The sequence below is a fragment of the Microchirus variegatus genome, assembly GCF_963457635.1.
Source record: "Microchirus variegatus genome assembly, chromosome: 1".
Classification (NCBI taxonomy): Eukaryota; Metazoa; Chordata; class Actinopteri; order Pleuronectiformes; family Soleidae; genus Microchirus; species Microchirus variegatus.
This window is the reverse complement of record NC_139802.1, coordinates 14,634,063-14,659,361: the sequence shown is the minus strand read 5'-3', so window position 1 is coordinate 14,659,361 and position 25,299 is coordinate 14,634,063. Positions and strand designations below refer to the sequence as shown.

The following is a 25,299-nucleotide window of genomic DNA, read 5'->3' as shown; positions in this document are numbered from 1 at the left end:
TCTGCTGCACGTTGCTATGACACCTCAGAGTTTTCTATTACAACTACAAATTACACTGGGTGCGATTCACCCATGGCATCAGATAAGATTCATGGGATGATCGGCTCATCCTATTTTCCAGTGTGGGCTGGGAAAATGGTACCGTGACATGCCAAAATCTGACCAGCAGTGTTGAGACGGTGTATAGAAAGCATCCAAAAAGAACAGCGCTCTGTAATTTTGTTTTTTGGTTGGGATGGAGAGTCTTATTAATGCATCATGCAGCAGCTTAAGAAAAAAAAAAAAATACGGGGAAATATTAGAGATGTTCAGATGGGGTGTGTCAGTATGAAATACTGAGGATGAGCTCTGGCAAAGGGATCTGACAGACCTCTGTGACCTGTAAGGCAAGGGTCACATAAGCGACTAAGACATCCAAGGGCATCAGTTATCTGATCTTTTATTAGCCTTACTATCTGAGTTTATGCATCATTGCTTATAGCACAGCAGAATTCCAACTCAAAACTGACACCAAGTCAGCTGATGAAGTCTGGACTTGACAGCAAGTGTGTTTACAAATCATGGCTGGATTTAGACTAAAAGCCTAAATCCAAGAGGGAGGAGTGAGATAGAAACAGAGACTTTCAGGCAGGCTTTTAGACAGACAGACTTTAGCTCAACCAAAAACCTAAATAAATATATTTGTAATGATTGCATGGCTGTTTCTTAGAGACACAAAGGAAGAAGCCAAATCTAACCACCTTGCTCTCTGGGCATGCCGCTCCACTCCACTCTCAGTCATGGAAAGTTATGGCTATTTGAATGGGCAATGATCTCTCGTACTGTAGGTCACAGGCAATTCATCCAGGAAGTCTTAGATGAGCAGACCATTACTGAAAACACATTTTGTTTGATTACTTTCCATGTTTACATAGCAAATCGTGACACTACAGTGGTTTTAAGTTGGGCATTTATTATACTAAAGGACATAGCAGGAAAACTACAATTCCAGTCTTACTTGCTCTAAATTGTCTTTGTTTTCACTGGCTCAGTAACATCCTTAGACGTGCGCTCTACACTGTTACACTAAGTCTTGGAAGTCCAGGGTGGAATTAATCCCAAATGTTTGCCACGTTCCTCATGAGGTCACCATGTCTCTCCCCCCCAATTCTCCATTACTTGACTTTCATTCAACCAAAAGTTATTCTGAGCTTCTCTCGTGGTCTACCAACGTGGTAAACACATACATCAGCAGAAGTCAGGCAATCAGTCATAACCAGGAGCAAATTCTCTCTTGACACGAGTGATGTAGCATGAGCGGCTACTTTTTATTCATGGTTTCAATAATCATTCATTGATTAATGGTCCAGAAGGCGAGGGTTGTGCTTGCTGTGGATGCTCGTCAATCCAAACGTAGGATTTCCTCTCACACAAATGCGGTGTAACACTGTGTGTGGGCCTGAAAGGAGACGGGAGAGCACAGCTCTCTAATCTGCAGAGTTGGAACACTTCATTCAGAATGTGTCACTTCAGAGGAGGCCAAGGAAGCTTCAGTTGATGCCTTCATTCAGGAAGCTCACCCACTGGGTTCTTCAAGCACCAACATCTCAAGACTCATTCATCGCTGTACACAAAAGGCTTGTGAGGATACTGAGTCAAATAGCTCTTAACATCTGCACATTACTGTGAATCAGCAGTCTGGCATAAAACTGTGATGTTATAATGCTGCTTATTATGGTCACATACAGCTTCTATGTCCCACATTGTGTCCATAAACCGATGTACAGTACATTCTTTGTGGTCTAGTATGACTCAAGTTATATTTTCCTATTATTATGTAGGTTGTTCTCATTTATGGTCTATCAAAATAAATCATTCCAGCACCTCTATGTGTGTGTGTGTGTGTGATTAGCTGGGTGTGGCTATTGCATTCTTCTCCTGCAAACTCACCTGCACAGCTGCATCATCTGCTCCACCTACAGTATGCATGAACAGTATAGTATACCCTGCCTTGACAGGTGTGGTGTGTCATTTAAGCTGTGTTCCTTGTGCCAACTTGCGTCCTCGTTGCTCCGTTTCCCTTTGCTTTAGAAATCCACATCTGCTTCTCCTGTTGACTAATGGCATTCACCTTTTCCTTGTTTATTGCTCTTTTGATCCAGAATCAGAGGATCAGATGTTTTCCGGCAACACTGCCAATCCAAATTTGGTTCTGCAGATTTTTCTTTAAGCCCAGCCCTGTTCCAGAGCGCTACAACCCAGCCTGATGATGCTCTGCCCAGACAATAACTGCTGTCTCTCTTATTATACAAGATGTTTGTCATTGTTGCAATAAAAAAACATTTATTCTCAGTCTCTGAGTTTGTGTCTTTTAAGGGTTTAGCTGGAGTAAAAATTAAGACAACCTCCTTTGAGAAGAACTTAATTGCTCTACATTTGACATCACACTTTCTACTTTGCTTGTCACAATGAACGGTTATCAGTAGTTCATAACAAGCTGCTTGCACAGGCAAACCCTGAGCTTGTTTTTTTAGAGAGCAGTCTCCGTAATGATGTAAAGTTGTGCAAAGAAGCAGATAGGACTATTGATCAAACTACACTGTAGTTGTTCTTCATGCTCAATGAATGACAATGTGGCTCAGGCCTTATCCACACAGGAATAGAGCATTCCCTATCAAGTCTTTTTTCTTTTTCATTCTTAAAAAGATTTCTGTTGACAACGGCATCGTTTCAAGAAATGTCTTCATAATCACGAAACGCCCAAAAACGTCTCTAAATGCTGTAGTGTATATGCCAGGCCTGTATGTGGCGCTGTAATACTGCTACACAATTACGTCAAAAATGGTGCACAAACTAACCAAAGGTCAAGTTCTTCATGAGATTTGGTGACAGTTTAAAAGCAAATGTGCTGTGCACTGTTACTCTTATACGTTGTGTAAATACTTTTTTTCGGGGGGAGGGGGATTTGGATGTGAGGAGTGTGCAGGGAAAAGTGAACTTTTTCAATACAGCCATTTATAACATGTAATTGACAGCTCAAATCAAATGGGTATAGTCTACATTTAGTCCGTAGGAGCTACAGTGTGTACATAGGAGTGGTGGAAGAAAACGAAAGCATCTGGTCTTCACCCTGGCTGATCTCTAGGGAGTTTAAGAATGTGTGTGTCTTATGCATTCCAGCTCCTTACAAACAGCTGTAGCAGAGTGACTAACCCTTGACCCTCAACCAGGAATCCATTCATGGGTTTTAAGTGATCATCTATCTCCATCAGCAAGATGGATTGGCTCATGTCATTTACCCTGAGAGCTCCGTGAGCAGGCAGACTCCTATTTTAAAAAGAACCATTACAAGTTTATTTAAACACTCCTGAGCAGTGAGCCACAGAGCGCACAGTGACACGAGACATGCCTGAACTAAGCCTAATTATTTTCACCCAATAATAATTTTTTTCTTTATCATTTATCACAATTGAGCACTTTGGGCTGTCAAACAAAGTACACAAGCCACAGTTATGGTGAAAAAAGAAACAAATTGTGTGCGATGGAGACAGACTTAAACATTTTTTTCTGCTCACGAGAGTACAAACCATTAAAGGGTGAGCTTGTCCACTAATCTCTCGATGATGTGAATGTGTTCCTTTCTCTGGCTCTCCTTCCTGCGTCTGCCCCATCAAAAGATCACTGAGCCAGACATGTTTTGACACTTAATGATGCTTGACCTTCGGCCTCAGGTACAGAGCCCGGTGTTGGAGTGTTTTGACTTCATAAGTCAGATTAGCTGGTCAAGTCAGGGAAAGACAAAAAAAAAGGCTACTGCTTCCACACAGAACTTCTTTATACCTGAGAGCCAGTGATTTGAGACCTAATCTGCTGCTGTGGTGGTCTCACTGGAAGACACGCATGCTCACACAAGCTTAGTGACATCAGTAACCTAATACAAGCATCTGTAGACCATGGTAATGAGAAAAATACCTGGTGCAGTAGACGTGGATGGAAACAAAAGTGATATTTTATATTCCAGACACATTCAGAAAAGAATTCAGACATGGTCTTATCCTAAAATATTAGAAGCTGTCAAAAAAATAGAGCCAAATAAGAGGTTCTGTGAGGCAGGATCTAGGAGATATAATATATAATATATTAATATAAGATAACTTATAGAGTAACATATAACATAACATAAAACAGATATATTGGATATGTTTGCAAATGTTACATAAGACTATACTCTATTTTACCAATTATGGTTAGGTGTGTGGCCTTGCGATGGACTGGCAAACTCTCCAGGGTGTACCCTGCCTATCACCCTATGTCAGCTCAGATAGGCACAGCAACCCCGCGACCCTCTGGGTCGAGGATAAAGCGATAGATAATGGATGGATGGATGGATGGATGGATGGATGGATGGATGGATGGATGGATGGATGGATGGATGGATGGATGGATGGATGGATGGTTAGGTGTGTATAAATCCACTTTCCCCACAAGAAAATGTCATTTCACCAGCCACAGAAGGATTGTTCTTGGACTCATATAGCCCTTTCACACCGGCAGGTCTCCGTGTCAGTTTCTGTACCTAATTTTGAACGGGCCGGTGATCAAACTGATAAAAAAAAAAAATTGGGTTCAGAACCTGAAAAGTTGGTTCTTCCTTGCAAACTGTGACATCATCAATGGGCGTGTCATATTCTGAGTTGTGAAGACAAGCGGGAAGTAGAGGAATCCGACTGAGTAACGCGGAGTAACCTACTCCCACGTTGGTTGCTCTTACACTGGTGTGGATGTATGCTGGTTCGCCAGAAAGCACAGAGGTTCCGAGACAGAACCAGAACTGTGTCTGTCTGAAAGCACTAACAATCACAGGTGTGTTTTGATTGTAATAGACCAATCAGAGCGCTATCTTTGATTGCCTTCAAAAGCCAGCTGTGCTTGCATTTTGGCAGGAGTGCTGTTGTAAACTAAGATTTGGCAGGGACTAACAAACAATCCTTCAGCATATCGGTATGTGTAACAAGCACACAGTGTGGTTTTTGGCAATAAACTAAAAGTAGATTTTTTTTGATCTGATAGGCTGAGTTTATCACTGGATAACTAAAAACTGTGACCTGCTTTGGAGGTCACCAACACGCTGAGGATTCCACTGTCTGTGTTTATTCTGTTTCATGGCTTTTCAACAGTTGTTGAGATATTGCCCTATAAAATCTATTCTGCAAGCAATTTATGTTTGGAAATTGAATTGCAACAATGTCTATTCTTGCTGAAATTCAGTCCTCACCAACATTGCCACCACAAAAGTAAGACCATTAGCATAGCTCAAACGAGACAAACCCAGTAGACTCATATCTATCACAATCTCGGTCCCTTTTGTCTTCCCAGACACGCTTAACATAGAGAAACAGCCTGGATGAAAACCCAAATTTGTCAGAGACAAACTGCTTTGTCCCTAGTGACTCTGCTAACTGACCCTCTGATGCACATTTCATACGGGCGCAACTCCAGCCCTGGGGATTCTGGCAGCCAGCACAGGCCCACTGTGCTGAGAGACTGAAGGAGTGTATAAAATGACTCCTCCAGCCAGCTTGGTGTCAGAGGCGGGAAAGCATGCTAAGAATACTTTCCATGCAGTTGTGCAGGGAAGGGGAAACAGAGAGTTGTTGGGAAGCAAAGCTTTGTGCATGGGAAAACATTTTATAAATGTACCCAGGGTAATAATTTATGGTAAAACTGTTCGGATAGAACGTGGAAAACGTGAGTTTTAGAGGTTATCAAGGACATCCATGGTGATTCCGATACACATCTGTAAACCTCTTATGAACATATCAAAATAACCTGTTTGGTGGTGTGTAGAGGAGAATTTGATCTGACCTTTTAGCTGCTTAAAGGAGTCGCTGATTATAGCTCACATCAGTAATTGAACTTTGGTGCCCGAGACGAACTAATACCAACTGTGGCCTGACTCAAATGCGTTTTATTTGACAAAAACAAAAACAAAACTCGCCACTATACCTGGGTCACTGTAAATTCAAGGAGGGCAGGTCCAAGAAAAACAGAACATGGCCCTGTATGCAGTAGTGGGAGTAAAAGCTTTATCATCTCAGCATTTATTAGTAGAAGTCTTTGGGAGTGTTCCTGTTAGATAGTGAGAAACTTGAACCTGATGAATCTATGTGAGGGAAAACAGACACTGTGCGTGCGTGTGTGCGTGCGTGTGTGTGTGTGTGTGTGTGTGTGTGTGTGTGTGTGTGTGTGTGTGTGTGTGTGTGTGTGTGTGTGTGTGTGTGTGTGTGTGTGTGTGTGTGTGTGTGTGTGTGTGTGTGTGTGTGTGTACCTCTTTAGGACTTTTTTTCTGTCAGTTACAGTAGTCTTCATGGAGACAAAAACCTGGTCCTAATAAGGCAGAGCCTCATTTCTGAGGAATAGTTTAGAACTAAGATTTGAGTTGTTCTTAGTTTAATGTTAGGGCTATTAACTGGTTATGGTTAAGGTTAGGGATCATGCTTTGTTTCTCCAAATGCATGGAAGTCACTGCCTGCCAACCAACCAACCAACCAACCAACCAAACACCAGTTGTACATTCTGCCACAGATTCACTTCAGATTTTATAGCATCACAGACGAGTTTCAAAACAGAACACAGCACTTTTGTTCAACAGTTTCAGGTTTCATGCTTGTAGATCAACATGGCTTTAACCAATTAGTGAAGCTGCAGGTGAAATAATACAAAATATTTAGAACATTTCTTCTCCTCTTGAAGAAACAGAAATGTTAAAGGGGAAATAAGTAGTCTATAGTGCCATCTAGAGGAGAGGCTGAAATTTACAACAAAGACCTGCTCCTCTGCTCACCCCCTCCCTTCCCTGAGAGCTACGGTATCCGCAGCTGGTCAAATGTCGTCCTCGTCGTCTTTCTCCGTGTCAGCAGATGAGGTTCGTGAGGCGAGGGAGAGGGCGAGCTACCGCGGCCGTAGCAGACGAAGCGGAGAGAGAGGAGGCGGGACTTCCGCTACAAGTAAAGAGACGCTTGTTTTGTTCTCTTGCATTTGTCCTTACAGGCTCCGGTAGAAACATGGCGTCTCGCTGCTAACAGTGGCAATGCAACCGCGGTTATTTAACATGACTTTTTGAAACACTACGAAAATGAAACAAAAACTATTATACAGCGACTAGACAATGCAGGAGCACATAATATGTATAAAAAAGTGGATTTTGGGTTATATAAACCCATAAATACTACATATTGTACCTTTAAGGCAACAAGCCGATCAACTGCTTCTCTGACGGATGAATGAAATACATGTAAATGTGGTCGGCTGTCAGTGTCAAAACAACTTTGGGGTTTTTGTATTTGCCCTTCATGGTCTTGATGTGAACATTCTGGCAAGTAATTAAACACAGCATGTATTAGAAATGTGCAATCCTTGACATCTTTAGTTGTATTTTCCATTGTAATCACTTTGGCTTGGTTTAAATGTGAGAAGCCCCTTAACTGTGCTCTTGGATTGGTGTGTATTTGAGGTGACTGTGGTACATACTAAATGTGAACGGGAAGTTCTCATCACTAGTATGAGAACAGGCAGCCTGGCGTAGAGACAGACACACACTCATCAGTAGTAAAGTGCTGCAACAAAACAACCAAACAGCCAATATCATAAAAACATTGAATGACTGAGTAAGGGAAGACTGTGTGGGAACAGCATGAAAAAACAGTATCACTCGCTTTGTGTTCACAGCACTTATAAAAGGGATGTAAAATCATTTGCTCGGGAATGTTATTATATTATATGAGTTGACTCACCTTGGTCGCCTGAATATAAGGCCGTATTGCTGGCAAGCCAAGCCGACCGTCGGGGTGTAAATGATGGGCATGAACCTCTCGATGTCTGACATTAGCACCCGATAGAAGAGCTTCTCACTGCGATCCTGCAGCCCCATCAGGAACACATATCTGGTAATGACAGCAGGAGCAAGGAGGAAGGCATGTTAATCTTTACCATCTCAGACACTTGTACTTGCTGAACCGAGGAGGGGTTTATTAAAGTCAGATGTTAAAAACTGTTTTACCAGCATGTTTACAATAAGTGGGAGGCACTTGGTTTTTTAAATTTACGTGTCCTTATATGATGATCGGAAAAATACATAAAATAAAAATAAATGATCTGATTACAGATTGTGATGGAGGTTTGTATATGACCCGAACTAAGCAGCGCATGGCAGAAAGGGCTCCTCTCCTAATCAGTTAAAGGTCACATAGAGTGGTCCTGTTGCACATAATATATGTGAGTTATGGAGGTCTACTTACATATATTAAGTTGTTTTTATGGTCAAAATCCTCCTAGTTGATGTAAACGAGCCGATTGAAATCTGTCCTTTTCGAAGCGCTTGTCAGTCGCGCTATTTCAGCCATAAATCTCGCCCGAGAAGACAGAGTGTGTTGTGATTGGCCAGCCAGCGTAGAGCCTTCCCACCTGTGTTGTGATTGGCCAGGTATCTGGAAGAGACGTAATCTATCACGTCAGCTCTCAGAAGCGCAGCTCCCTCTCTGGAGCGGTGGATGCATTGCTACTCATTATCAAAACATTGTTTTAACAGTGTTTAAAAATAGCTTCGTCACGACTCCCCGCCGCAGTCCCTTTATGACTTTAAACCGGAGTCAGACCCAGAGTCAGAAGACACTGTTGCTCGTGAAACACCTCCACAACGGACGTTATTCTTCTTCTGTGGTTCAATGTACGCAACCGGATGTGCCCGGACTACCGCCCGGAGCAGGACAATCGGTTGTTCAGGAGAACCGCTGCTTACGTAACTAGTACGGGATTTTCAGTGATCTCGTTGAGCCCCGAGATTACAATAAAACACAACGTTCTCAGCAATGGCTGAACTGTTTGTTTCGAACCGTCAGGCTTCATAAACCAGGTAATGACGCAGATACACACCAAAAAAAACAGCGATAATAGGAACTTCCGGTCTAGTTCCGCTTTAAGTTTCCATATAGCCATGAATACAAGGTGCCTCTTGTTGAGAGGCTACACCAGCACACACTCTCTGCTGAAGGTTGATCCACAGCAGTTGCATAATACATGTCGGTGACAGCTGCTCCTGAAGAAAACAGTTTTCATATTGTTAAAGCAAACAAAGTCACATCTAATTATACATGTGAAAAGTTTCAGTATCCTGTGCTGTGTGTAATTCTGCCGAATATTTCCATATCAATTATTCGCAATGCATTATATTTTGTATGAAAGCTCATTTGTGCCTTTTCCTGAGCTTTCAACTGGTTCAGCTCATTGGCAATCAAAGTTTGGTGAGTTGCCATGGAGATAGGTCATGGAATGAGATCTATGCCATTTCCATGACAAATGAGCAAACCGCTTGAACTGAGAAAATCCACGAATTGTGTTTGAAAACCATGGTAAAATTGCAGGGGTTTTTTTGGTTTTTTTGTTGGTGCTTGAATAAAGTTAACAGAAGAACTTTTGTTAAGGTGAAGAAAGGACCGTGGTTGCTAAAGTAAACCAGACCACATTCTTTCCCTATAACATTAACAAGTTATTCACAAATAACACAAGTTCAGTTTCTTTCCCATAAAATATGTAAGAAACATGTGCATATTTCTATAAATCCAGTCAATCATGGGGCACCCTCTCCGTCTTCTGTTATATGGAAATGAAATAATTCACATACCATTTTTCAAGCGAAAATGCCGATGCCTGCATCTTAGATGTAAGAATGTTGAAACTTTTCTTCTTAAAATTATAACTCAGTGAAGATTTTAATGGTTTTTCCAGAAAAATAATTAGACTTAGACTATAAGAATTAGAATTTCCCTCTTGCACCACCTGGTCAGCGTACCTGTCACACGGGCTCTGTTGCACGTGAGAACATGCACACATGAAAACCAAATTAGTTCTGTGGGAAACTGTCCAGCATACTGCATCTTTAAAAAAGCTAAAGACATAACAGAGATAAGACTTGATTTCCGTCAGCTACAGTAGGCCTTAATTCAGCACTTTATTATTAGAGTCACTGCTGTTGTTTGTCTTTGTGCTGTAGACTTGAAGCTGGTACGCATTCATGAAGATTTGTTTCTCTACTCTTAGCCTTAAAAGCATGAACATGACCCACATTCAGGAAATGGGGATATTTATAATGCACAGCCTGCTTTGAAGTCCTTTAAAGTCAACCTAATGAGTGAGTCAGACATAATCTATCATTGTTACATGAGCGATCAACCAGCTCTGCTCTGTCAGCCTCCTTTCAGGCTTATTACTGCTGTCTTAGAGGTTACCCGTATCGTATTATTATACGCTGTGCTATTTTCATTGGCAAAGCCATTTAACATCCATTTCCTCTGTTGACAGTTGTTGACACAGTCATAGTAGGTATTTAACCCACTCCATCATCACACATCATACAACCAAGTGTTGTTCCCAAATTTGTCAGAACAATTCAACCCAGCCCTTACATTCCACTGTAAGATAAAAAAACGTGGGAGTCCAGATAAGTGATTACAACAGAATGGGAAGTTTGGAGTAATGGTCATAAAAAAAATCAATGACAGCATCCAACAGTAAATACCAAAGAAGAATTAAGAGTTAGGGAGCAGTCTGTATGTAAACACAGCACATTATATGAGCAGCAGGCAAAGAGCAGCCCTTAATCCACTGGACCAAAGCTGGAACACACTGTGACCACAGTGACTGATTGTCACTGACATTGATAGGGCATGGGAATAGCAATGACAAGCTCATAATGACTGTTTGTTAAATGTTGATGCTGTCATGTTGCTATGGTGGAAAAACGATGTGGCCATTACGAAGAAGTCAAATACAACTTGACCCTAAATCCTGTCTCACACTCACTCATCCCTGACATCAGGAGTGACAGCTGACGGAGACGCTCGGCCCGAGAGAGAGGCAATTTCACAGATAATATCAGGCCCTCAGCAAATATTTCAAAACATTAAACCAGGATATGACTTCAGTTCTACATCAAAAGCCAGACTGAAATTTTAGCATGTGGTCCACTTCTTATATAATACTAAGAGCTACAACTCCTAAAAGTCTAATGAGGCGTGTATAACTGAACTGAAGTTTTCATTTGGTCGTGGTGGAGGTTATAAAAACACTCCAACGCAGATGAAGGCGCACTGGGAGTCGACGGAGATGTAGGGGGAAAAAAAAGAAGAGAACAGTGTGGAGATTTGTTCAGTAAAATATATGGTGTTTGACGATAGCTGCAGCACTCAAAGGGCTGATCACGAATCTGCCTCTCGTGTTTTGACAGCTTCCAGATGTTAAATGTCTCAATGTGCACGTGGGCAGGGGAACCCTGTGGGGGGAAATCTGCCAAAATTCGACTCTGATAATCACAGTAAGTTGTAACAGCGCCGCTGGAAAGATATCCTGTGCTCGTCTTACCTGTCCAAGTCGTCTCTCCTCATGTCGTAGTTCTTGAGCACTCGCAGCAGCTGGACGTCCTGACTGATGAAGCAGGGAGGCAGCAGGCCATGGATCCCCAGCTGGACACGCTCCTCCAGGGAGAAAGCCATGCCCTAAAAACACACAGACAAACACTCATTAACCTCCACCATCCGAACACAGACAGAGAAGAGAACAAGTGGCAAATGTCTTGCTCAGGGGCACTTTAGCCATAGATGACTTCAGTAGGTGTTAAACAAGCAGGGATGAGCCTGAACAGTGGATTTTAGTGCTGTAGAGTGTTTGAAGACCCAGAAAAACAGGTTGTGATCGCTTGGGATCAGTCATCAATAAGTTTTGTAACTTCTGTGAAACAGCCCCTGTTTAACATTTTGGTGTGAATTAAATTTTCTTACAAAAAGCATAGGAATTAAAACAGGAATATCCCATCTTTGTATTTCCATAATTGACAACCTTTTTAAAACTAGAGACAATGAAGAAGATAGTAACCATGAAAACTTGCTTGAGATTAAATGAGGATGTCCCATACATGATTTAGTAAGTGTTCAAAGAATATGAGGGCTATTTCCTGGTGGGTAATCTCCAAAACTGGACTGGTACATGAGATCACGTATGCATGCATGGAACGTTAAACTTCACACAGACCCTTTTTCAACCGTATTGCACTGGCAAGCGGAAATGAGAAGCAGTTCTCCATGAAAACGTTAAGTATGACCCTAAATAACACTAAGGAAATAGCGGTTCAGCATCATCCATGCTTGTGTTATTATAAATCAATGCTGCTAATAATACTCCAGTCCAAGAGGAGATGTAGGAAACGCTAATCTGTCTTAAATAAAAACTGCAATTTAAAAGTGCACACATGCGGAAAGCTATTCCAATCGTGGTAATTGCAGCTCTCATTCTATTTACATACTTTTACATCTCGGGCTGCACGCTGAACACGGGAATATTATGGAAAGTATTCATCAATAGTTTCTGCTCGAACATTCCTGAATGATGAGGGAAAAGTCGGTCAAATGCGTCTGATCTGTCGGGGTGTTTGCTCTCAGAGGAGCTTACGCTCTGTCACACTGTGTTCAGAGAGGCCGCCGTTAGCTCACACGCGAGTGTGATGTCTGCGTTTGCCACTATCCCACATCTTCAAGCACACACACACACCAAGGCCAGCTTCACTTTTGTCCTTTACTTTGGCTTTTATCTGCCTCACCCTTGACCTCTGAATGGGAACGCTAAAAACACACAAGTTTCAATGTCAAGGTTTTAAACGCAAAAGCTCTGACCTCTGACCTGTGAGGTTTTTCCACCAAGTTGAGAATGATGTCACTAAAGAAAGTGAGATATGCGTGGAAATAGTAAAAGAAGAAGCTTGACTTCCCCCTGTATTGTAAACAAATACTGCTGTCGCTGCTCACCCTCAGAAATTCTACCTCTGCCCTTCCCCTCGATTTGCACGATACATTTGATTACCGTCCTCTATCGCATCTGCACTCTTAGAAATAAGGGTTCAAAAAGTGTTCTTCTACGAGGGCTGAGGTTCTATCTGGAACCATTTGCTTCTGAAAAACCCTTTCCCGAAGAAAGGTTCTTGGTAAGACTAATGGTTCCAGTAACACCATTTTGATCCAGAGAACCCTTTAAAACCCCTTTCCTGAATAAAGGGTTTTAAAAGGGTTCTTGGTAACACTAAGGGTTAAAGGTTCCACCTGGAACCAAAAAGGGTTCTCCTGTGAGGACAAGCCATTGAACATTGACAAGAACATTATATGGTTCTACTAAGCACTTTTATTTCTAAGAGTCTGTGATGGTCCATTTTTGAACCTTCTTCAGATCGTTTCTCCTGCTCTCCACAGGCTCAGCAAACTATACTGCTCCTACTTTTGATAAACAGAGGGAGAGGACAGGAAGACATTTACATCAATCGAAGCACATTTAATTTTCTGCCCTACAATCTGGAGTTGTGTTTTATGTTTAGATAGAAAACGACCATGATGTATCGCAAAATTTTACAAAATATGATACTTGTAATGCCTCAGCGTGCTTTTTTTTCACGAGTTTGGAAACAGCCAGAGTGGACGTTATTCCAGACCTGCAGTATCCTGACATCTTCATGGTTAACTGCCATTCATGTGGCAAACAAGAGCATTCGAAACGCCATGTTTACATGAAGCACGTTTATTCCACTCAGGCTTGATTGTATCCATGTAAATATAAATGTGACTCGGCTACTATGCTTCAGATGCATTTAAAAAGTAAAGAAAATGTGTCCCCAAAGAACCCAAAGCCAGGACTGAGTCCATATTTAAAATGAGAAACAGCGTTTTCTACTATTCTCTACAAGTCATGCATGATATAGTGGACATCTTTAATCCCTTTTCCATCTATGAAAGACCAGCAACTTGGTTAAACCTCAGCCTCAAAATGCCAGCTACTGTTACTGCCTGAGTGTGAGAGCTGCACTATCACCGTCTCTGTTTTGGATCCAATCCATGGATGCTTGGCCCCGTCACCATGCAAACCTCGAGCCTTTCCAAGCCACCAGCACTTTCTGTGTGTCTGTCTGTGTTAAAACACGCCTAAGGTTGTAAAAACCGTGCTTGATCACCCAAGTCGCAGCAGGAGGAGGAAGAAGAAAAGCACATGGCACAGAATCAGGCACTGGGGAATAAAAAGTGTTGGGTTTGACGTCAGACGAGCCATCGCTGCCCACCACAGACACACTTCCAAATTCTTAAAAGACTTAAATTACATTAACTTATTTTTGGCTTATTATTGCAACAACTTTTGAGGGAAAGAGGATAAAAAAACTGACATTTTCTTTAAGGAAAAAGAAACTGTAATCTGTCATGCAATGATAAATCCTTACTAGATGTTTAGATCATGTTTCGATCTAAATTATCTATAGTATGAATGCAAAAAGGCCATCAGTTATTTCAGACACTGAAGTATATGGGCCCAGTTCGTCTCCCGTTTGCCGAGGCCTGATGAAGTCTGTACTTAACGGACCTCAAATAAGCAGAAGCAGCTCAGAATTACAACCTTCCTCAATTATCAAAAAAGATTTTTCTATTTTTCAGAGAGCCAGCTGTTCACTTCAGGCTCCATGTGTGCTCGGCGCACACTGCTCTGCTCCGCTGTCTGCCACAGCTGACCATGAGGAATATATGGAGAAAAGTCTTAAAATACACGAGGCAAACTAAGCTTAATGGGAGGCTGTAAAAAGAGATCCATTCCTCAAACTGCTCTTTCATTAGCCGAGATACGCTCAAAGTGGCACTTTGTGGCACTTTCTTGTGCGGGGGTAAAGTCATTCTTGACAAAATTCACAAACAAAATCCTGAAACATGGAAAAACAGCAGGGGAAACATGTAAGAATGAGATTATTTCTCAGTCAGTCAAATATGAATTAAAGGACCAATGAAATTGTACCATGCCTTATTAAGCACAATCACCCTCACAGTTCTATAAGGTCCTCAAAGGCGGCCAGTGTCACATGTGTAATAGATACCATCATGCCACTGGGACCAAAATTACCAATTAACATTCCCAAAAAAGGCACAGGCAGCCTCCTCGAACAGAAGCGGGGAACCATGATTGTTGGGATAATTTCATGATTGAAGACCGGGCTGATTGGTGTCAGAGTTGGACACAGGGTGAGGCTTCATGTCAAGAAAGAAGAGCAGTGTACGCTTTTCAGAGCAAAGCATGGGAACTGCCTATGTCACTTTCACTCATCTCTTTAACTTTTGACCCGATAATTGTCCTCTCAACGCCTCTTTGTTCTCAGCATGTAAACAGAACTGTCAACTGGACTTCATTCTACACAGTTGACCTTCACAGACATCCAGGAACAACACTGTGTCAACATTAGCCAATGTAAATATGACTGTGAAGGGGAAGTTGTCATCTTATTGCTGTGGAAATTATTGATTTTGTTTTCATTTTTTGATACTTCAGGTTTTTTTAAATGCGGTTGTTTGAGGTACTGACAAAATCACAGAGAACCAGCATGAGACATTCGCTGTCCCTGAAAACATGACTGTCAGTGGGAGCACAAGAAAAAAAAAGAATTTTAGCCAAGTAAGTAAAGGCTCACCTTACAAAACCTAAGAATATGTTTAGAGCTGTTTTACACCGCTTAGACAGCTTTTTCTGAGAGAAAACTGAAATATGTGAGGCTTTATAAAACCACTCACTCCCAACACCAAGTCTATAGAGAAAATAAGCAGTTTTACATCATGGCTCACATCAGTACGTTTAAATGTTATTTTGTTACTTTGGGTGTTTAAACTCCTTCATTTGGACGTGACAAACCTACAAAACATGGCAGCAGTAGATCAGCAAACTCCTGAGTCACCGCAAGCTAAAAACAATGATTTTCTCCATGGACTCTTGAGTGGGAGGTTGAGCGGTTTACAAACTTCAGTTTGTAAGGCGCTAACTCTCCCACACCAAAGTCAAAAATGTTGGTATGTAAACTCTTTACAGACTTCATTTTCGAGAAACCACTTCAGTTTATGTCTTGTGTCCCTGCCGGCCGGCAGCCACGTTTCCAGTGAGAATGTCCGTGTCTAACGCTGGTTCACAGTGTGAAGTATGGACATAAATGAGCCAATGCAAATGTATCATTCTGAGATGGATCAATTACAAATGTATACACATCCTCAGAGCTCATCCAAAGCAAAAAAAAGTTCCAAAAAAAGCATGCGCACACACACAAATAGAGACTCGTGTATACACACAAACCACCCCTATGTTTGTTTGTCTGAATGCAGGTTTTTAAACATTTGACTGCTGTATCGCTGGCATTCTCCCTCAGCTCAAAGCGGGGCAGGGCAGAATAAACCCTCGAAAGCTTCCACATGTCCCTGACCACATCTGACGTGCCCGCACCCTGTGCCAACACATGAGATAGCCGCAGCTGCATGTTCCAGAAGCCGCGGTCACAAACCAAACCTGTAATCTGCCCACTGGGCAGTGCCACCCCATAACCTCGGAGTGATGCCATGCCCACCCCCGAAACAGCCAGCGGGGAGGAAACAGCTTATTAGTTCACCAAAGGGACAAACAAGAGAGATGAACGAGCCCTTTTTGAAACCGATAAAAATGCCTTCCTCAGGGAGTTCAAAGAGTGGGTTCGTTGCAACTTTGCAGCGAAAAAGATTTTGAAAGTTAAACATTGTGCAGCCTCAGCCTTTTAATTTTTTTCTGCCGCTGCCACAACCAAACAGGGCTGTGTCTAACAATGGAGGCTAACAGCACAACCACTCCCTTCATTACAGTTATCAGGAGAGTGTTTAAATGCCTTCATGCCAATGAAGGAGTGGCTCTCTTATCTGAACATGGTTCAGGCACTATTCTCACACACTTTGATGGTCGGAGTAGATACATCGCATAATGTGAGTCTTCTGATGCTAATTTCAATATAATTCAACTGTGATCTTTATTGGGTTATTCTGACTGACCTCCTATTGTTAAAGACTGAAAGGAGAAAACCAATAACTCCTCCTTTGTTAGTTGTCTCTGTCCTTTTTATCTATTTTAACCATTAAAAATATATGTATCCATTTCAACATTGTTTAGTTTTATCAGCTGTTTCCAATGTGGTGTGCAGCACATTTGAATGCAACCAGAAAGGAAAACATGACAACATCTTCATAATATCCTATTTCAAGGTGTACACATAAAGACTATCCATCCATCCATTATCTACCACTTTATCCTCCACCAGAGGGTCGTGGGGGGTGCTGTGCCTATGTCAGCTGACATTGGGCGATAGGCGGGGTACACCCTAGACAGTTCGCCAGTCCGTCGCAGGGCCACATATAGAGACAAACAACCATTCACTCACACCTATGGTCAATTTAGAGTGACCAATTCACCTAATCCCCATATCGCATGTTTTTGGACTGTGGGAGGAAGCCGGAGAACCTGGAGAAAACCCACGCACACACAGGGAGAACATGCAAACTCCTTGCAGAAAGGCCCTTGTTCCAAAGTTGTTCCAAACGGGGCTCAAACCCAGGAACCCGGGTCTTCTTGCTGCAAAGGCAAGAGTGCTAACCACTACACCAACTGTGGGCCCTACACATAAATACGATTACAATAAAACTTAGAATGTCCTCACAGTGGAAATATATGAAATAACCTCTTCCTTTACCACTATTTTTTTTCTTTTTATATGTAGCAGAAATTAAGTTTTGTGACTCAGTGTGAGACTAAATAACTGGCTTAGAAATGTTTGCCAATGTGCTGACCATGAAAACCTTAACCCAAAAACATTTTAAATCATCCAAAGCCTGTTCCACTCTGTGGGAAGAGTTGAAAATTATGCAATTCTGCATAAAATACATCAGCGCTTGTGAGATTTGGGGAGATAAGACAAAGTGGGAGAAGGAGGAGGGGAATTCTGCTTATGGCCAAACAATACAAAAATCCCAATTCCCCCAGAAAAAGAAATTCTCAAACAGTTGGATGTCAGCTTGCTCCTCCCATCCTCTTTTCCCTTGTGTTCACTGAGCTGCAGATTCAATGGAAGTGCCCTCTGGTCTGGGAGAAACATCCTCTATTGAGAGAGGCCTAAGCCTAACACGACAGCAAGGCCTTACCCCATTGAGCCACTCTCATCCACAGTTGCAGATCAGACAAGGAGACAAAAGCCCACGGGCCTTCAACAGGGACCGGGCTCAAATGTTTGGCACCGTGATACGGGCCTGGTAGAGATGTGTGTGGTCACAGAGCACTTTTCTATTCAATGCTGTCTGGGAGAGACAGGGCTTTCTTTTCAGCGATGAGAGCTGAGGGCGCTACAAGAGACGGCTCTCTTGTATGACTCGTTTATCAGTAAAAACCACTTGCTGAAAGTGATGTCTAATGATAGCCATCTTAACCTTGCCTCTTCTCATTCTTCTGCCTTGCATTCACTCTGCATTTGTGCCGCCACAGTTTATTTTATAAGGGTTTTTTCTATATGACGTACTGATTCAGATCAGTATTTAATACAAAGAGTTCAAGGACTGTGAAGAGATGGGGAAAAAATGGGCTGTAACACATTAAATTACAACAGATAAACCACATCAGTCACATTTAAAGGATATAAATACCAAATATATAAGAGGTTAAAATAAAGCTTCTAAAAGGACAGCTGAAAAAGATTTGAGTGGGGGTGTATGAGGTCCTGAGGATGAATCAGTGTGTTAAAAACAGAGGTGATGAGATAACCGGAATGGGAAACCCCAGGAAAGAAGTTCCAAGTGAAAAATATATATAGATATTTAACTGTGTGCTATATTTTGGATAATTTCAGTGGTTTGCCATCGCTCTTTGATAATTTTTGACCGCAACATCTATTCTGTTCTGCAACACAGCTTCTTGTGCTTACAGAAATACATCAGGGGGATTTAGTGCCATAAGAAAGGGTTGTCTGATAGGATAATTAATGCATGCATAAGTATCACATAACATCCCGGTTTAAAAAAAAAAAACCTTACCCCTTTAAAGCAAAAGGATTGCGCGAGCCACACACATTTCAGCGACAAGTCATCAAGTCACAAGTCATCACTTTGCAATTAGTCCCGGTCCCAAATCACCAAAAAAAAGACCAAAATGTTACGTTTCAAAACCTGAAGTCATTATGTCGCCATTATGTCATGCTCTAAGAAGTCGCCAGAATGAACAGTGTTGGTCAACAAAACGATCAGTGGGGAAACACCACCGAATTAAATGAACCACTGCACTGAAGGAAAACATGCATTTAGCCCAGGACATGTATGAATAGTTTATTATATTTTTGCCAGCCTGAATCCCATGAAAAGATGCAACCATAGATGCTGGTTTCCCTGCTTCCTTCTACCATGAATGATATTACTACGACTTGGAGGCCAGAGAGTGGGAAACTTTTGTACTGGCAGCACAAAGGAGCGTTTCAACAATGGCTGCCAATACAAAAGTTGACTTTGAATAAACCCGAACTGAAACTGCAGGGGGACGGAAATTTGCTCGACTCCGTGAGAGAGTTTTCGAGGCGGTTGAGTTCGCCTCCACAGTGTTGTTGCACCATGCTCCACTGTATCTGGATTCACTTCTGGAGGTGATGTCAGAGTTCCTCAGACCAGCAACCTCTCTGCAGCTGACCAAACAGGGAGCAGAGGTGGTTCCCATAAACACTGCCATGAGCACCATCTATTCTACCCCACTATTACAGTACCGCCACATGTTCTACCACAGTGAAACCTGCACCCATAGTTGCAGTTAGAGGTGCAGCACACAAGAGCTTTTCACTTTACTTGTATGGATTGGTGCAATCAGCGAAAAAGAAACTATGGCATCCATGCAAGGAAAAGAAGTCAACAATATGACAGGGATTTAAACGTAGCATTTAGGAATGTTCATGCCTTGAGGTCTCAGACATACTGACGTAAACAACTTGGTACTTGACCCTGACTACAATATGTGCCCCAGACAGGGAGAATGAGCCTATTAAGCAAACTTAATGCAGGAGAAGAATAAATACAGAGTCAGCAGAAACCAAATTAGAAACTCGCTATCACAGGAAGCCTCCTGATGAGTTCACTGGTTTCTTTGGCAGTGACCAGCACTGGAGGGAGACTCTGGCCAACAGCTGGAGGAAAGACTGAGTCACCTGTTTATAAACACACACATACACTACGTATTACACGCTAAGCTTTATTAATACTAGAAGTACAAAAGAAGAACCGTGAGCCTGCTTTAAACCTGCTGCAGTAGATGTACCCAAACTCCACAACGTCCTCATTGTCCTGCAGCAAACCCTGGCATCCTCATGTTTTATCAATAGTGACATGTGTGTCTAGACTCTGTAAAAACATCTGCTGGGAGTAGGAGGGTGAGTAGCCAAGTGGAATGACAAATTTATCCCATAGTTATCATAGCTAGGATTAGAGGACATAGTCCAAAGATGAGAGAAACGGTGGGCTTAAGTGTGACACAAATACAGAAAAAAGAGCGGGGGAAAAAAACAAAGAAAGTGGGAGGGCGGTTCACTCTTTATAAAGGTCAAAGGTAAGCTGATGAGGCCACTGGCATCTGGTTGATGGTGTGAAGAGCTCTTTGGATGCAGTGGACCAGTAGGACAGGGCCAGCATGCGTGGCTTTTTCAGGCTTTCATCAGCCAGCCGACCAAGTTTGTTATATAACAGCAAAACCACCAGAACACTCACCAGCACCCCACCACACACACACACAGCAGAACCTCTCTGTCTGGTGCTGCCACGTAGAGAGAGAGAAAGAGAGATTAGAGAGATTTTGAGTGTTTAGTAAACTAGCACTTGTTTTGGATGTTCAAGCACAAAAAATGATAAATTGATACACAAACAGGAAGGAGAACAGATCACATATGCCTGCAGTCACCAGCAGGAAGTCTCTGCAGATGAAAGCAAACAAAATCCAAAATAACAAAATACGCTGTGTACGCAACATCACGAGTCTGATTCTGCTCAGGAACCTTTGTTACAATGAATAAATCCCAGGTTCTTTACTTCTTAATATTGGCGTTGACCTCCAGAAACTCTACCAGTTAAGGCAAAGGAAAGTGAGCAGGTGTTAAACCTCCATGGCGGCGCTGTCTTTTCGTGGTTTCCAATGCACAGAAGAGGCAGCCAATGAAACCCAATGTAGTGACGGGCGATGTGTTCTCATTTGCTCTCTTAGGTTTTCACATTAGATAAAGAGAGTAGGTGTGTGCTGAAAGCCAACATGAATGCATTCAAGCATGTGTGAGTGTGTATGTTCTTCCTGGCTCACACTGCACGGCATACAGCCACCATGAATCTGAATGAAAGTAAGCACTGGAGTACTGGTTTATGTCCAAAACAAATACTGACCCTCAAGTGTTGACCCCTTCTCTTTAACTGTATCTCCTCTCTATCGATTCATCTGTCCTCCTCAAACATGAATTATCTCTAGCTTTCCATCCTCTTTCCACTTGAGAAGTTTGGAGAAGTTTAAAGCATCACTGCTGCACTAAACATCTCTCAGGCTATGCTGGCTTTAGGATCAGTGTCGGTGTCAATCATCTGAATTGAATGCCCATATGGAACCTTTCTGTAGGTTTCGTGGTAAACTTAAACCACATCTTATAAAAAAAAAAAAAAAAATGTTTCCACAGGTATGCATTCTCTAATTTGAAGGAAAAGAGCATGATGGTATCACTGCACTCATTGTTCCTGGTGAACGTAGCAGTCATCCTACACTATATCAATCCTACAGGCATCAGCAATCAAGTGGAAACAGTGGCAACATTAGAAGACCATGTGTCTTCGAACAGACTCATCCTACTGCTACAGAGCAGCTCCCGTACAACCTCAGAGAAACATAGTTTGAACTGTATCTTGGCACCATCATGTCTGTGGAGGTTCTGTAAGCGACTGGACTTAAGCAAGACCAGGCTGTAAGTTTATAGACCGTCCACTTAATGGCTCATGCCATTATTCATGTTCAAATGATCAAAATACATCATTGTTGGTCTTTGTCTTCATGGCATTCAGTCTTATCTTTATAATAATACAAAGCCCAATGAAGATGGATGAGTGACTCAGTGAAAAATACACTAATGCATTTTAATGATATAATAATACAACTATTTATATCTTAACATTATTGTTTTTGCTCTTGTGTTGTCCAAATTAGAAGTAGTTCTGAATAGTATTTAATCCTGAATTTCCCAAAGTAGAATTCATGCTCTGGTTGCACTTCCAGGGTGAGTAGAGGTTAAGTTATTTGTTGAGGTTACTTCACCTGAACCTGAACCTGAACCTGAGCCCCTCAGCTGGGATGTGACCTCACAAATGTGTGATGCTACATTCATCACCCTGTTTTCAAACAGTTATCTGCTGCCATCTCTTCATCAGACAATGCTGATCTCTCTGAGCCTCTCCTCTATAAAAAATACCTTGGTCTAAAGACAAAAAGGTTGGTCTAATCTCTGCTTAGGTTTATGATAGGGACAAGCAGTGAGGAAACAATCATCGGTGTGGCTTCACTCTGGAAATAACTCAATCAGGGATTCCTCTGAAAGTCGAGCCAAGAAAGAAATCAGCTCATTAAATGAAGCAGGCACGGAGTAGTTGGGCTGAGAATCAGATCACGTATGTTCACTGGCAGTCTGTGAGAACAAAAACAAATGAAAGCACATGGCCACTAAAATTGGAAGGTGTCAAAGAGCCTGAAAATCCAGAGTCCTGAGTTAGGTTTGCTTTAAGAACGTATCAAAGGCAGTCTCTGAGATTTCTGTCCTCATTTCCCGTGGAGGCAAATAAAAATGTCTCTACACAGAACGACATGCTGTCCATGCTCACCATATGTAAGCTGCATAACTCCATCACTGGACCCATATCATGCACCGTTTTCTTTACCTTCCTGTTGCCATGTTTAAAATCGCAGTTGTTATGGAACATTAAAACATTCCAACTGCATCCAAACTCCTCCTCAGGTGCAAATGTTTCACGAAAACCTCCCTTTCCAGTCGACCATTACAACATCCAGAGATTTTTTTAGCATCTCCAAAAGGCAAATGTCAGAATAATATCCATGTTCAAATAGTGTTGTGTTGACATAATTTGATTGTAATATTAATGATGTATGGCTGTCATAAATTCCCACAGCACATCTGGGAACCACCGGATTATGAAGAGTATGAATGTGCACATGGAAAATGATAAAGGTCGACCGTAGGTGTTAATGTTTGTTGTCAGCTCAGTTGAGATTGGCTCCAACTTCTCTCTCAGAAAAAAAACTGATGAAATCAAACAGCAAATTCGCCCCTGACATCAAAATGATGATGAGTGCAGCCAGTATAGCTGGCACTCTGACATGTGGCTAAATATAAATGTTTTTTTGTGTGTTTGCTATAAAAAGAACTCATTTGACACCCAATTTCTTTTCCGTTTGTCATTACGACACCTGATCTAAAACAAACAACTGCACACTAACAAGCTCAGGGAAGCAGTCCATTCATTTCACTCGGGCCACCATGAGGGACTTAAGTGTTTCCTATCATTGCAAAAGCAAGAGGGAACACTTTCTTAAATGGTCCTAATTGTGCAATGAGAATAAATGAGAGGTTTATTTAAGGGCCGTGCCTTTGGCTGCAGGTGCAGCGTCAAAGAATGGAAAAACTTGCGCAAACCTCACTCTGCACGTACCACATTCACATGCATTAATGCATGTGCATGAGTTTAACTTGCGTGTCTGTGTCCACTTGGTGAACAGAAGGCGACCTTGAAAGACTCCAGAGCAGGTCGCCACAGTGTTCAAGGAGGAATCCCCCTCTCTTTTTTGGAAATTCCTTGACAAATGGCTCACAGTGAAATACCTGTAAAGCCTTCACTGTACAGTAAAACCTACATTTGCTAAAAGTGCTCTAAAAAACACCACATAATAGGAAACGAGAGGTGACAAATTGTTTCTTTGATTCATTTAACATCTTCAATCAACAGCTTAGAGCTTAATGACAAACTCAATTAAAAATAAATATAGATACTAAATAAGGCCCAAAACTGCCCCCAGACTTGTTGCTGTATGCCTCCACCAACCAGTCAAATTGCAGTTTACATCCATGTCTTTCCTTTGATTTGAATTTTTTTTTACAGTTGGCTAACATGCTTCCACAAGATAAAGAGACAACCAAAAACTCCCACCAGACTGTCCTAAAATATCATGATCACAAGGTCACAATGAGCTGGAGCTTTGATCTTTGACCTCAGATTATTCTCACAGTATGGAAAAAGTGTAAGGATTGCCCCTCTCTATTCAGGAGCTCCAGTAATCCACAAGAGGAAGTCAGCATGCACGCACTTTAAAGAGTTTCAACTTTTTTTCTTACTGCAAAATGCCAAAACATGCTAAAACAAGGCCACTGCAACATTCCCTGTGAAGTCTAATGGAGAAAATGTATCTCGCTTCATTAGTCTATGCGTATAAGCCAACATTACTTACTTTGGACTGATTTGAATTCCGTCTATAGCAAGTGTGAAGCTGCAATTTCTCAATGTCTAGCGACTTATTTTCATTTCATTTGTCAGGTACTTCATTAGCCACATTAGCAAACACAAATGTTTCTGGTTTTCACAGACATGTTCTCCATAACAGAATTCTATATTTTATTTTCCAGAGGGGGTTATATTGACATTGTGATATGACATTACATATATGCTGTGAGTGTTGGATTTTGTCCACATCACACACTTCTACTGCCACATAGCGTCTGTTTAAGTCTTGTTTTTCCATCGCTTTCATAATGACACTCTTTATTAGCCTGTTTCCTCTGGTGGCTCACACAGCACTCAGAGACAGCTCATTATCTCACGTCTCTCTCTCCTCTTTGTTTTAAGAGCACATCAGCGCACAGTGACGGACAGGATTGCACGTTGAACCCAATAAACCTGCCAAAGGGAGAAAGACCAGAGCAAGCACCTGTATGAGGAACCAAACAAATGGTTCATTCAGTGCGATATGTGCGAAATATCGCACTGGTTCTGATGTACGTCAAAAATAAAATCACATCCAGTATTAAATCATAGATTTAAATAAAATGCTTGTTGATATATACAATTTAAAGTGAGATCTGAACATTTATTTCATGGAAATACTTCTAATGCAAGTCAGCAGTCTGAGCATTTAACCTGCAGTTGACTTCATGACGGTTATAATTCATGGTCCATGTCTAACCTTTACATTTGCCCCTTATCCGTTCCTCTTACATGGCACAGGAAAAAATGCAAGAATGTACTGTAGGGATTTCTGGTATTTATGTATGAAACACACAAAGGCACTGTTAATAATTCCATTAGCGGAACGGAAGTGGTGCCTCACTGTGTACAGATTGTATAAAGACTTCGATAAAAGAGC

The 25,299-nt window shown here is 41.8% G+C and overlaps 1 protein-coding gene across 1 annotated transcript in view; it reads right to left on the bottom strand.

Annotated features, from left to right (window-relative positions):
- me1 (malic enzyme 1, NADP(+)-dependent, cytosolic) overlaps nt 1–25,299 on the bottom strand; it is a 75,791-nt gene that overhangs the window by 37,797 nt on the left and 12,695 nt on the right. The window contains exons 2-3 of the mRNA XM_083900995.1: nt 11,395–11,528; nt 7,773–7,922 (exon numbers count right to left, since the gene is read on the bottom strand). Of these exons, the coding sequence (XP_083757121.1) occupies nt 7,773–7,922; nt 11,395–11,528 (284 nt within the window). The remainder of the gene's footprint in view (nt 1–7,772; nt 7,923–11,394; nt 11,529–25,299) is intronic.